Below are 14,810 nucleotides of genomic sequence, written 5' to 3'. Positions count from 1 at the left end.
TCTCCAGGTCAACGGTAGTCAATGAATTGCGGTTGAATGCAGCCCATTTCTTCTTCACTGATGCCTTTCCCCCTCTTCCACTCACCAATAGACCAATGTGGTCGCCAGCAAGCTTACATGCTTATTTGTGTGTTCCCTTTGAGTTTCAGTCTTGTCTTCGAGGGGAGTTTGTCCTGAAGGCAATATATTGCTTGCCTTGATGTCTTCCTGGTGAACAGCTTGCTTATTCTTGTAGTAGCCAATCATGCTGACATTTTTGTTTTGGGTTTTTCCTGATGATCTTTCTTTGAAGATGTATCTTCTGTCACTGTAGCTGTCCCAGGCTGGTCTGCTTATCCTTTCTAGTGGGAATGTCCCACCTCAGAAGGTTGTGGATGGGACTCAGGATTCCACCTAAGGTCCTATACTCTGTAAAGGCTTTGAGTCCCCATCTTTGAATTTATAAATTTTGTTGAGACTCTTTATTAAGTATTAAACAGAAGTAAACACAAGACAAAGTTAAATGCAGATCACTGGAGTGAGGGAAATCATAGACGCCATAATGAATTTCCAAAGTTCTGTCTCCACATGGTGCCCTTTTATAAGGCACAGAAAACAAAGGCATCTCCTCCCACAACCAAGTCTGATGGTAGCAGCCATGCGTCACATACACACACTGGGCCTATGGACAGCAGGGAAAGGACTAACTGCAGATAGAAAAACTTACAGTCTTTGAGGCCTTTGGGGCATGACATCACAACCAGGTGATCAGTAAGGGATGTGTCCAGGAGAAGTGGCCCCAACCCCACTTTTAAAGGCACTCTGTTTCTAACTCTGGCAGGTTAGCTGTTGGAGGTGTATGAGGTAGTCAAGAAAAACTGGCACCTGACCACTTACACGTAGGCACAAGATGGAATTGAACTCTGCCTGCTGTGTTATTCACAAGTATAAACCTTCAGGTTTCATGCTTTATAGCACCACACACACAAATGGCATTTTAAAAAATGTAAGTCAGATTGTGTGACTGGCCTCCTCAAAACCTTGGCCTATGTTCTCATCACACATGGCTTATTAGACCCTAAGTGATTTGGACTTGCTGACCTCATCCTCTGCCCTCCACTGCCCTCAAGCACACCAAGTTCTTTGGTGTTCTTTTTCCTCTAGAACACTGAGCATTGTTTATGCCTCAGGCCCTTTGCACTTGCTGTCCCTGCTCCAAATTCTCACACAGCTCCTCCCTCACTTCATTCAGGTCCCCTGTAAGGTCCTCCCCTCAAAGAGACCATCCCTCATCACTCTATCCCCTTCCTCTGAATTGTGTCCTATTACTACCCAAGATCCTGTCATATACATATTTACGTCTTTGCTTAAGACCTGCCTCCACTTCCAAAATGTAAACTCCATGAGGGCAAGGATTTGTCTGGCTAACTGTAGTGTTCCCACCCTAGAATAGTGAAGAGGTGCTTGATGAAAATCTGATGAATGAATAAATGCACCTGTGCCTTGGTGCAAGGAGTCCTAGTGATGCTGTAGTATAGGTACTGGTCTGCAATTAACAACAAGAGTTAATTATAAGATAGATGGTTCAAACCCACCAGCTGCTCCTCAGGAGGGAGATGAGATTTTCTGCTCCTGAATGGTGCTGCAAGATAATACACTGGACTACAAGGTCAGTTTGAAGCACAAGGTCAGCAGTTCAAACCTACCAGCCACTCCTCAGAAACCCTAAACAGGGTCCGTATGAGTCTGAACTTGATAGTACTTAACAACAACAACAAAGATTTACAGTCTTGGATATCTATGAGTTTGATTTGGTTATGAGTTGACTTGGTGCAAATGAATGTAAGTGGGGGAGGTCTTGCATAAGCAGAAGGTGATGGGGATTTGATGCGGAAGGAAGTGGCAAAGGTGAGAGAGTGAGTTGATAAAGAAATGGGTCTCTTTAAGAGCCCAGTCCAGGTGGGACTGCAGAATCTGTAATGGCAGGAAAGACGGTGAACAGCGGCAGTTTATTTTTGTTAAGTGCTGTCGAGTAGATCCCGACCCACAGCGATCTTGTATAGGGTTTCCGAGGAGCAGCTGGTGAGCTTGAACCGCCGACCTTGCGGTTCAAACAGCTTTGCAGTCTGGTGCTTTAATCCACAGCGCCACACCAGGCAGTTTAGTGTGTGGCTAAAAATGTGGTGTCTGCAGTACACTCTCCTCCCCCTCATGGCTCTCCACAAGTTTCTTAATCTTTCTAAGCTTCAATTTCTCCATCAGTAAAATGAAGTACCTCCCACCTATGGCTGTGGAGTGAGTCAAAAGAGCAAATAGATATGATAAACTTCCTTGCTACAAGTGATCTAAGATTACAGAGAATTGTGAAATGCTGCGATGTAAAAAGACATTTCTCTCATTGATGTAAATTTTGAATCAAAATGTTCTACCTTCCCCAAACCACACACCCACAAAAAACATGCCCGTTCCTTGCTCACCCCCTCACCAGTCTTTCCTCTTTTCTGAAGAGACTTCTTAGAGGTAGCCTAGTATCTAGCTCATTAAGTTTTCCCCAAATATTTGTTGAAGTTTACTGTACTTCTCCCAAACACTGCCGTCTGGTGATGTACCTGTCAGGGAAATTTCCATGTAGAGGGGTGAAATTAGTGTCAAGGGAAAATGGACCAGGTAGAAGGACAGCTCTGTGAGCTCTGAATCGCCTGTGAGGCTGGCATAGTGAAGTTTAGCTCAAGGGAAGAGCAGTAAGCCTGTTTGGTCCACTGAACCTCTCTGACTCGCCTGTCGCGTCCAAGGGCAGCCAGAGGCCAAGGAAAAAAAAGAAAAAAAAAAAAAAAAAATCTCTGAATCTTCGGCCCCTTTAAGGGGCGTGGCCTCGCTGCAGTCATCGCAGGAGTGATTGGCTGAAGCTGACGGCTCGGCCGCCGTGCGCGGGACTCCGTTGCCAGGTAGCAGCGCTGGGGGCCGGAGTGGGACTGCGGCGGCTGCGCGGAGGAGTGAGGTGTTGCTGGAGCCGGGGGTAGGCGACGCTGCTGGGGGCTGCGGGGAGCGGTGCGCTGCTCTTGCAGTTTCCAGCCGGGAGGCGTCGCCGCCATTGTCGCCTCGCTCGGTGAGCGAAGCCCTAGCTCGCCGAGCCGGGCCTCAGCGGGCCGCCAGCACAATGGGCCAGTGCGGCATCACCTCCTCCAAGACTGTGCTGGTCTTTCTCAACCTCATCTTCTGGGTGAGCGGGACCGGCGGGTGGGGAAGGACGAGGGCCGGCGGCGCGGCCCGGGCAGGCCTCGACGTAGGCGCCCGGGGGGCCCGGGCCAGGAGCCACTTCTTGAGGTCTCTCCAAGAATGGGACGAAGGCCCCGGCGTGGAGGGCGGCCAAAGGGCCGGTTCCCGGGCCGCTGGCTTGGTGCCAGAGGCCCAAGAAGCGACGCTGGGCCGAGCCCTTGCTTTTCTCTGGAAGAGCTGTCTGTTGTTGCAGATTCTTTCAGGACCTCAGACTCGAAATAGGATATTCCCTAAAGGGTCAGGCCTGGATTTTCTTTGTCAGGGCCAGGAGTCCCGTAGGTTCAGGGGCCGCCCAGAGGCATCTGAGCAAACGCTGCAGATAACGCGGCGACGCTACTGAGTCAGGGAACTCTTTGTGCAGAGGACTGGCTGATCATCAGCTCAGAAAACTGAAGGGTCTCAACTTTAGAAGTCATTATTTGACCAAAAAAAGCAATCTATTTAATTTGGTTTGGGGCATGAATATAGCCCTGAGGCTGGTATCCTTGGTTGAATACATTCGGTGTCAAATGATTTTGAAAGCGATGATTTAGTAAAGGTTTAGGAATTTTCTTTGGACACACCCCCAAAGAAAGAGGTGTTTGTAACTTCTCCATCTTAGTTCAAGTCCTTATCTAATCAGGAACTTTTGTAATAACCTGTATTGTTCCTATCAGCCTCCCCATCCTCCAATGCAGTTGGACCTTGCTCCCAGAAAAAAAACTTACTAAGCATTTCCTTTATCACATCACTTTCTTTTATTAAGAAAACAAACAAAAGTCCCTCTCTTACTTATCTTACGCTGCCACAACAGAAATAACACAAGTGGATGGTTCCAACAATCGGAAATATAGCCTCTTCCAAGTTTAGGAGGCCAGAAGTCCAAATTCCAAGCGCCCGCTCTAGGGGAGGCTTCCTCCTTGTTGACTCTGGGGAAAAGTCCTTGTCTTCCTTCACTGGGAGACCCAGTATTCCCTGGCAGTCGCCATACTTCCTGGTATCAGTGTTGCGCAGGATCCAGGAACTTCACAGTGCAAGGACTCCATGTCCAAAGGATTGATTCCACTCCTGGATCTTCTATCTTGGTGCTAGTAGGTCCTGAGCTCAGCTGACTTCCCTTTTGTATCTCAAAAGTGATCTACTCACATACTACCTAATCCTGTAGATTACATCTGGCCTCATTAACATAGAAAGTGAGGAGTAACAACATAGGCTAATTACATCCTATCATAACCTGAGGGAGTGGGGATTGCAGCCTATTAGAGCTCATCAAGCAGGTAATAACTACATCTTAACTGCAAAACCACCGAAAATCCTGGCCCAAAACCCTTAGCTATTACACACACACCCCCCACATTTAAGACATAGAATTGGGTCCAACCTTCCTTCACTTGGTATTGGAATTTAAGTCCCCAGCCTGGCTCAAATCACCTTTCCTTCCCCTCTCGTCAGCATTTCCGTACACCCTTGCTTTCCCCAGACAAACTTCTCTGTCCACAGTCCCTAGAACATTCCTTGAATGTGCCCATATTTTTTGTGCACTCCCTCCATCTTCACAGATCCCTAGTCAACTCTGTTCCCCCTCCCATCCACAGCCCTGGTCTGGAAAAGAAAACTTTCTTCTTAACCCTCCTCACCAAAGTATGAAACATCTCATATTCTGACAGCTGTTGGTTATATATACACATCACTGACTACACACATGTGTTCCCATAGAGTTGTTTAGTGTATTTATGGTGTGAAGGAAAGAGTCCTAACTGGTAGGTAATGACATTGGGGTTTCCATGATTTTTTCTTACCCAATTAGAATAGTGTTTCTTTAGGGCTTTTTAAAGAGAAAAAAATGTTCACGGATACTCAAAGGAGAAGCACTGTTACATAATGAGGTCCTTAAGGGGCAGAGACTTGGCTTTGTACCCTTTTAGCTCCTTGTGATTTTATGGTCATAACTATTTGATTTTGAAGAATAATACTCATTATTCTAGGTTTTTCCAAGCTGAAGGACTAGAATTTCTGTTAATGTAAGAAAATAATTGGAAACACAAGGAATCCTTTTCCCTAAACAATTATATTTTTATTATTTATTCTGAACTATCAGTTAATTTTAAGTGATTGCTCATGAATTTTTGAACAGTGGACCACGCAAGGTCAGTTTGAACCGTGAGGTTCTTGGTTCAGACCCACTAGCTGCTCCTTAGAAACCCTATACAGGATCGCTGTAAGTCGCAGTTGACTAGACAGCACTTAACAACAACAGTGAATAGTAATTGGTACTTCCATGGAGAAGGTTTTGTTGAACTTCTGTTGTGCTTTTCATAGAGGGTGATAATCAAGACTGAATTCACACTAAATTCAACAACAACTTTAATCTGAATTAGAATAGTAAAACTTATGTGTGCTCTGATAAGGAAGCTTAGCTGTGTGTGTGTTGGGGGGGGGGCAGGCAACACTGTGACAGAGCAGCATTAATGAGTACAACATAACCAATGAAGAAATGACTTTAGATGTGTCCATTGCCACATCTTGTACCATAATCACAATTGTTGTATTTGAGCCCATTGTGGCTGCTACCATGTCAGTCCATATTGTTGTTGGTGTGTTTCTCTTTTTCACTGACCTACTTTTCCAAGCATGATGTCCTACTCCAGGGTCTGGTGTCTCCTCATTATATGTCCAAAGTACAAGAGAGGAAGTTTTGCTTCTAAGGAACATTCTGGCTGTACTTCTTCCAAGACAGATTTGTTTGTTCTTCTGACAGTCCATAGTGCATTCAGTATTCTTCACCAACCCCATAATTCAAATGCATCGATTCTTCTAGGGTTGATTAGGCTAGGAAGAAACGATTGAAATCTGCTGTTGATGGAGATGATAACATGATACTAGCTAACCTTCCAGTGCTGACCCATGCCAAGCACTGTGTGCTGTGCGCTTGTCAGTGGACTATCCTAACAGAAACTCTCTGGCAGAGAGTATTGATACGCTTGTTTTACAGATGAGGACATTAAAGTTTACTGCGTAAAAGTAGCACAACCAAGATATGGCAGAGCTAATGTTCAAACCCAGATTGTCCCATATTTGAGAGCCAGTGGAGTTAGAGCAAGGTGTGATTTCAAACGATTTGGAAAGGGAAGGAACTTGGTAGCTAGATTAGAGGCACTTTCTCTACAGTTTACAGATTTTAACCATGATTAGGGATTGTACCAGCATTCAAACTACACTATTTAACTTGTCTATTTTTATAAAAATTAGGTCATAATGAGGAAGTACAAAAAACAAATATTAACCAGTCCTTCCTGGAAATGTGTTATGCTTTTTTCAGTTCTACTAAGAGTTCTCTCATCTTAAAGCTCTTCCCCCCCTTCCCATAATGCCTTGTGGTGGAAGAATAAACATTCCCTACATCTAGGATCCCTTGGGCAACTTTAGTAAAGACTTGTTAACTCTGTTGTACAGGCTCTTAACTATCTGATGGCAACTGGCTGATTGCAGATAAGTGTTAAAGCTAATTACTTTGGCAAAATCCTTAAACTACACTTTTTTATATCTTGATATATCCCGGTTCGTTTGGCAATTGTATGTGCTTAGACATGGAAGTCAGTACATACCTGAAATACTTGGACTTAGCTTATTAAATGATCTCATATCAGCCAAAATTGTTAAAGTTGACGGTCTAGATTGTTTTGACAGTGCAGTCTAAAAAAATAACGAAAAGAAAGGAAACACAAAAACCAAAAGAAGCAGCAGTCATTTATAAAATCCTGCAGAGTGTTATAATACTAGAGAGTTCGTCAGTAAATTGCAGAATATTAGGGCTTATAGCTAGACAGTAATTTTGAACAAATGAAAGAAAGGAGGTACAATTTGAATCTCTAAGTTTTTTTGGTGTAGCTTTCAGTGTAAGTGTGTTAGCTAGACCTGTGATGAAGAAAGTTACGAGTATTTAAGCTAGTGACTAAGTTTTGAAGGCTTCTGTGTGAGTCATTCGGTGATGTAGATTAAGAGCTGAACTGTAACAGAAGCTCCTTGGAAGACCGGCCTGGCAACATGCCAGGTTACAGCTTTGGAAACCCTAGGGAGCACTTCTACTCTGCATACATGGGGCCTCTTGAGTCCCAATCGATTGGAGGGCAACTACCACCAAGCCTGGTTCCTAAACTGCCTCTGTACCAAGTTAAGACAGGATTCTAAATTTTGTGTATGATTGATGTGTCTAAAACAAACTGAAATCAGTACTTTCTTCTAATTATCAGGTTTTTATTGTGGTCAGTTGATTGAGTACTTCATCAAATCTAGTGTTATGCACGTTAGTTTAACTTTTTCTATTCCGTGAGCGAAGCCAGCAGGCTACTAAGTGTTCTAAGTTCCTATTTGTTTCGGTCATTATTTCTCACACACTCAAATGTGACTGGAAGAGAAGTGAAACTTTGTTCATACTTGTGGAGTTTGTCATCTGGCACATCTGTTTAGACTGTTGCTTGTTACCTGTATGGTCGTAACCCTAAAACACTTATGAGGTGGAGAGTACTATGAGAAAATCAAGTACCTTTTTAACACCTTTAAATGAAACTTCAGAAAATGAAACTTCAGAGTATGGAACCTTCTCTAATGTCTTTTGCTCATACTTAAATAGCTTACACTTAATTGTATTTGAAAGCAAGATAAAACATTTTAAATGTTTTAACAAAACAAATGAACTTTCCACATCACACGCCTCCTGATAATGCATATAATTAAGGAAAATGGCTTTGTTAAATATAATGCAAATATCTAGATATGTATCTACTTTGTGACTGTATTATTGGTAAAACAGTGAAGAAAATAGTGAAGATCCCATTCTTACAGAATTTTCTGGTGTAGGAAGACAGTAAACAAGAAAAATAATCAGATAGTGATGTGTTATGTAGAGAATCAAAGTAAGGTGATAGAGATGTTTAAATTAGGGTGATGTGATAGGATAGTTAGGGTGGCGGCTTTGGGTTGACAAAGAAGCCTTCTCCAAAGAGGTCAAATATCTGGACTGTTAAGAGGGGAACTTGTTTTGGAGGTGATTTGGAGGCATTTCCAAGGCTAAGGGAACATGCATGTACTTGGCATATTCAAGTTATTAAAGGAAGTTTAACTATACCTTCATATTCTTGTTTTACAAACAGAAGTTTGTAATAAAATATTTCAAGTGTTTTTCCTTCTTGTTAAATATTTTATGTTTTCCAACACATCCACTACATTTGAGTTGGTAACATGATGCTTTTAGATCCTAACCTTTATCTGACATCCCAGAATTTGTTTCTTTACCTCCTGTATTTCTATCATTAGGAATGACTGTTTTGCCAAAGAATGTGTCATTGGAACCCACCTTAAGCTAACAGATTTTTTTTATTTTCATAGTTGTTTTTCAGTTTACTAGGGAAAAATCTAACTTTGTCAGTGAGCAAGTTATGATATATACTAGGAGACTGACCATGTTTCTGTAGAAACTTGATCAATGACTGAGTTTTTAATTGATCTTTGACAAGTAAACGAATGTTCCCAATCTTAATACCGTCTCAGTCTTCTGTCCGATAACCAAGTGCCTTGTGGCTCTGAGTAATCATTAACAAAGAACTCACAACACTGGGAATTTAGAATCAGCAGCATGGCCACATTCAGGAAGACTCTCTTTAGTTGCATTGTAAGGAATGGGTTGTTGACTAACTTTCTAGAATATTTACCACACATTAAAGCATTTTCATGAATTTCATTCTACAGATTTAGGCCTTTTATTTTTAATAGAATAAATAGAATATTTATTCTATTAAATGTACACTTGTATCAAGCAAGTATAACTATCATCAAATGCATGTTGATTATTTAATGTTTCTAGAGGATACAAAGACTAAAGAGACGTCATCCCTGCTATCTGACAGTTAATAGGGGGCTGGGAGAGCAGAGGTGGTTGTGGTGGTGGTGGTGTGCTGTGGAGTCAGTTCCGACTCATAGCGACCCTGCATGGGTTTCCGAGGCTAAAAATCTTTACGGGAGTACAAAGCCCCATCTTTTTCCAACAGAACGGCTGGTAATTTCGAACTGCTGACCTTGACATTAGCAGCCCGACTCATAACCACTACACTACCAGAGCTCCTTGGGAGAGCAGAGAGGGACATTCAAAATCATATAATTCTTTGTTGAATTTCATCTCTAGGTACACCTTTGAAATTCATACTCTTGGACAATCTCAAGTTTTCCCATTGAATGGTTTGACAGAGTCCATCATTGAAGAAAAATTATTTGCATTTATGTTTTTGTTCTTAATCTACTAAAAAGGGTTTATAGTAAATATCGGCATTTATATCTTACGTTGTGTTTACATCTGTTGCTGCTACAGATTAAACATTGAACCAAAGCATTGACAAACTTCAATATCAGAAAGCTTACTCATCCAAGGCTCCTACAGTAATAATTCAGCCGTTTTGAGATAAAGTAAGTTCTGAATCGTAGGAGGTATAAATCTCCCCCGAGGTGCCCTGGAAGAAAGACCTGACCATCTACTTCTGAAACAATGGATGCTGTTAATGCCATGGAGTCGGTTCTGACTCTTAGTGACCCTGTGCCTCAGGGATGAGAACCTTTCTTCTGCCAACGTCCATTTGGATATTTATAACATCATTCACAGGCCATATAAAATCATCAACTTGAAAAGTAGCCTGCTATAATATGACGGCTGGAACTGTGGTTGCCTTGACAGGGCCAGACCAAATGAAGTTTCCCACCCCTGCTGTATAGGGTTTCCAAAGAGCAGCCGATGGGTTTAAACTGCCAACCTTGAGGTTAGCAGTCCAATGCTTATCCTATGTACCATGTTGGTGTTAGGTGCCATCGAGTTGGTACGAACTCATAACAACCCTATACACACAGAATGAAACACTGCCCGGTCCTGGGCCAACCTCACAGTTGTTGCCACGTTTGAGCCTATTGATGCTGCCACTTTGCCAGTCCATCTCACTGAAGGTCTTCCTCTTTTTCTCTGACCCTCCACCTTACCAAACATGATATCCTTCTCCAGCGACTGGTCCCTCCTGACAATATGTCTGAAGTGTGAGAGACCAAGTTTGGCCATCCTGGCCTCCAGGGAGCACTCTGGCTGCACTTCTTTCAACACAGATTTGTTGGTTCTTTTGTCAGTCCATGGCACTTTCAGTATTCTCCTCCAACACCATAACTCAAAAGCATCAGTTCTACGGTCTTCCTTATTCACTGTCCAGCTTTCACATGCATATGAGGTTATTGAAAATACCATGGCTTGGGTCAGGTGCACCTTAGTCCTCAAGCTGACATTTTGCTCTTCAACACTTAAAAAAGGTCTTGTGCAGCAGCTTTGCTTAATGCAGTACGTAATTTGATTTCTTAACTGCTGCTTCCATGAGTGTTGATGGTCGATCCAAGAAAAATGAAGTCCTTGACAACTTCAATGTTTTCTCTTTTGATAACAATGTTGTTTATTGGTCCAGTGATGAGGACTTTTATTTTCTTTACATTGAGATGCAACCTATACGAAAGGCTGTGGTCTTTGATCTTCAACAGTATTTTAAATCCTCTTCGCTTTCAGCAAGCAAGGTTGTATCATCTGCATATCGCAGGTTGTTAATGAGCCTTCCTCCAATCCTGATGTAGTCATTGAAAATCATATGGAACTCAGTTGTACTCTGACACATGGGGTCACTGTAATTCAAAGTAAGCTTGACTTCACCTGGTTATGTGTGCTGGTACAGTAGAATGTGGACATGGGATCTCAAATGAAATGCATGTCTACATTCCATACTTATCAGAAGACAGCTGGGGCCCTACAGTCTGAAAATAGCCAGATTCCATATGGTTACAGTGATTTGGCTGGGGCTTTGCTTGATCTCCATTTATTGTAAGCTGAACTTTTGGATCTTTAAACTAGTAATTATAAATCGGATTAAATAGAACCTTTGTTCACTTGGATAAGCAATGATATAAAAAATGGAAAATAGAAAAAGTGTAAAATAGAGTAGGCTTGTTGAGCATGACTGTTGGTATATCATCAGAGTGATAGTTTAAAGTGATTGAAATAGTTTTCCTTTAAGAAGAATGGTAATAATAATGTCAGTGATATTGATGATGGTCGTGGCATTTGTGGCTTATTATGAAAAGTTTATACCCCCAACTAGGATTTTTTTTTTTCTTTTTGAACGGTTATTTTGTGAAAAATTATACACTGAAAGAATCAGAATTGTGTTAGAAAACATCCGAAGGAAGGATCGAAGCCAAAGAGATCCCGAAAAGAGTGACAAATGTGGGAGACTGGCAGAGAAGCCTAATGTATTTGTGATGGAAGAGATGCTTATTTTATGGCTAAGGACAGAGCTAGGAATGCCTTCGTTTGGGAGAGAACAATGTGAAGTCTCTACTGTTATTCTAAACATGATTTTTCTGAGTCTGCAAGTACAGTGAGCTGTGTCAGAGCCGAGCCGGCACTGCCGGGGCCACCTGCTTCTCTGGGGCTTGCACAATTCCCACCTTGAAAGCTGCAGTCTGAACACTTTTCTGCCACTCATTTAGTGGCAATTATTTGAGTTTTCCTTGCTCTGACAGGTTTCTGCCATGCACAATTTCTGGCTTTCACAGATTTTAATTTAGTGTTTGCTTTTTAAAGAAGACGCTAAAACGTATTTACAAAAATAAAAAGCAGAAAGCATACAAAACTCTACCTGACATCATTCATAATCCAGTGGCAACCAGCGTTAGCATTTTAATATATAATTTTTTTTTTTATGTCTTAAGTGATAAATGTGTGTTTCCCCCCTAACACACCATAAGCATATTACTAAATGCTCTGTTTTGCTTTAGCAAGAGACTTCAGGGCTAAAGTGATGCTGTATTTCTGACTACCAGGATTTTGTATTTTTGTTACAGTACTATACCACTATGATGGCTAGACCTTCGACACAAACTTTGATTCCCATCTGACTTTTCTGAAGGACACATTTCTAGAAGAAGATTTAGTACAAAAGCTTACATTTTGAGACTGATACATGTTGTCTGGTTACCTTTCAGAAAAAATACTTCATATTATACTTCTTCCAACTGAGGACCCTTCTTCCCTCACACATCTCTGAACAGTATTGGTCGGTTTCATTACTGACCTATTTGGTAAAAAATGGTGTTATTTTAATAGCTTCCAAAAATCTTGGCAACAGTAGTTTCAGTTTTTGAAAGAAGATTTGAATTCTTTGGATCTGTGTAGTAGTTTTGTTTTTGTTTTGAAAGTTGTTAAGAATAGACTTTGCAGGCAATGAATGGTTTGGTAAAGTTCCTGGTTAATGTGCTAGGCTGCTAACTGAAAGGTTGGAGGTTTGAGTCCACGTAAAAGTACCTCAGAAGAAAGGTATGGTAATCTATTTTTAAAAGATCGGTCATTGAAAACGTTACTACCATTAAGGGCATTACCATGAGTCAGAGTCAACTCTGTGTCAACTGGGTTTTGGAACTAATGACATCAGATGGATCTTGGCTGAAAACAGAATACCAGAAAGATGTTTACCTGTGCTATATTGACTATGCAGAGGGTTTCAGTTGTGTGGATCATGACAAGCTGTGGATAACATTGTGGAGAATTAGTATTCCAGAACACTTTATGGTGTTCATGAGGAACCTGTACATAGACCAAGAGGTGGTTGTTCATACAGAACAAAGGGACACTGAATGGTTTAAAGTTAGGAAAGATATGCACCAGGGTTGTATTCTTTCACCATACTTATTCAGTCTGTATGCTGTGCACATAATCCCAGAAACTGAATTATATGAAGAAGAACATGGCATCAGGATTGGAGGAAGACTCATTAACAACCTGTGATATGCAGATGATACAACCTTGCTTGCTGAAAGGGAAGAGAATTTAAAATAGCCTTCAATATGGGTTGCACCTCAATGCAAAGAAAACAAAAATCCTCACCACTGGACCAATAAACAACATTCTTATCAGTGGAGAAAAGATTGAAGTTGTCAAGGACTTCATTCTTTTTGGATCAACTATTAACGCTCATGGAAGCAGCAGTCAAGAAATCAAACGACGCATGCATTTAGCAAACCTGCGGCACAAGACCTTTTTAAAGTGTTGAAGAGCAAAGATGTCAGCTTGAGGATTGAGGTGTGCCTAACCCAAGCTATGGTATTTTCAATCACCTCATATGCATGTGAAAGTTGGGCAGTGAATAATAAAGATTGTAGAAGAATTGATGCATTTGAGTTATGGTGTTGGAGGAGAATATTAAAAATACCATGGACTGTCTAAAGAACCACTGTTGGAAGAAGTGCAGCCAGAATGCTTCTTAGAAGCCAGGATGGCCAGACTTCATCTCTCATGCTTTGGACATGTTATCAGGAGGGACCAGTTCCTGGAGAAGGACATAATGCTGGGTAAAGTGTAGGGTCAGCAAAAAAGAGGAAGACCACCAATGAGATGGATTGACACAGTGGCAGTAGCAGTGGGCTCAAGTTTAGCAGTGATTGTGAGGTTGGCACAGGACTGGGCAGTGTTTGGTTCTGTTGTGCATAAAGTCGCTATGAGTTGGTACCAACCTGATGGCACCTAACAGCAACAAAGGTGTGAGTAGTTTTGTTTAATGAACTATTTTAGCAGACTTGGTCAGAGTGGAAACAAATCATGGTTGGACATGAGAATGTTATGTTAAGTACAATGCTAAAAGATTGTTGTCCAGGATGATTTTAAGATACTTTTAATGACAGGGTAGAGTTTGGGGAAGCGTTCAGATTCCTGAATTGAAGGAGACAAATGAGAGACATAAAACTGAATACGACTGTACAGGGAAACTAAGTTACTTGATTTTAAAATATATATATGTACATTAGATGGATTTCTGCTGATTTTTTTCTTTGGCTTTCTAACTTGAAAATCTGCTTTTTTATAATCTACAGTTTGCTGTGGTTTTCCCCATTCTTTCTCTTCTTGACTTTTTCCTCCCAACATTCCAAACATTTCTACATTACCGGTTGATATCTTTGAGGTAAAATGTGCTCCAGAGGAGCTGTTCACAAAGACAAGTAAAAACTGATCAGGTACTCTGAGTGATGTTCAGATGGGATTCTCACCTTTATGCATCCCTGATCCTTACAAGTTCTAGCATGTGAATCTCCCATGTCTGCCACATACCACTGCAAGAAAAATCACCCCTATTCTTTGCTTTATCTCCCCCAGTCCTGTGGGATGCTTCTACCTTCACATTTCTAAATTTCCATTTTATTGTGCTTTTGACAACAGAGCTTTTTTATTGCCCCAGTGTATAGCAAGTCTTTTGTTCCTGATATGTAATATATAGTAAGTTTACTGTGATCAGTATACTTCCTTTCATTCCATATTCCTTCTTCCTAAGAAAATGAAGGAATTTAGTAGTTTTGAAGATTTTAGCATTTCACTAGCTCATCTGTTTCTTTACAGAGAATTGGGGGAGGAGGGGAAGGAAATCCTAAATTATAGACCAAGCAATAAAGAATTAAATTTCTTACTTTTAAAGAGATTTCACATTTGTGTTTGTGTAGATGGAGAGTTGAAGTTTAAA

At 41.3% G+C, this 14,810-nt stretch overlaps 1 protein-coding gene across 3 annotated transcripts in view; it reads left to right on the top strand.

Annotated features, from left to right (window-relative positions):
• The first annotated feature begins 2,854 nt into the window (after positions 1 to 2,854).
• The window catches only part of TSPAN3 (tetraspanin 3), a 37,257-nt gene continuing 25,301 nt past the window's right edge, over positions 2,855 to 14,810 (top strand). For all 3 annotated transcript variants that reach the window (XM_006866461.1, XM_006866460.1, XM_006866459.1), the window contains exon 1: positions 2,855 to 3,199. In XM_006866461.1, the coding sequence (XP_006866523.1) occupies positions 3,137 to 3,199 (63 nt within the window). In that variant the 5' untranslated portion in view covers positions 2,855 to 3,136. The remainder of the gene's footprint in view (positions 3,200 to 14,810) is intronic.

This window comes from Chrysochloris asiatica, unplaced genomic scaffold (genome assembly GCF_000296735.1).
Source record: "Chrysochloris asiatica unplaced genomic scaffold, ChrAsi1.0 scaffold00092, whole genome shotgun sequence".
Classification (NCBI taxonomy): domain Eukaryota; kingdom Metazoa; phylum Chordata; class Mammalia; order Afrosoricida; family Chrysochloridae; genus Chrysochloris; species Chrysochloris asiatica.
Note: the sequence above shows the minus strand (reverse complement) of the source record. Positions and strands in the feature narration are given on the sequence as shown.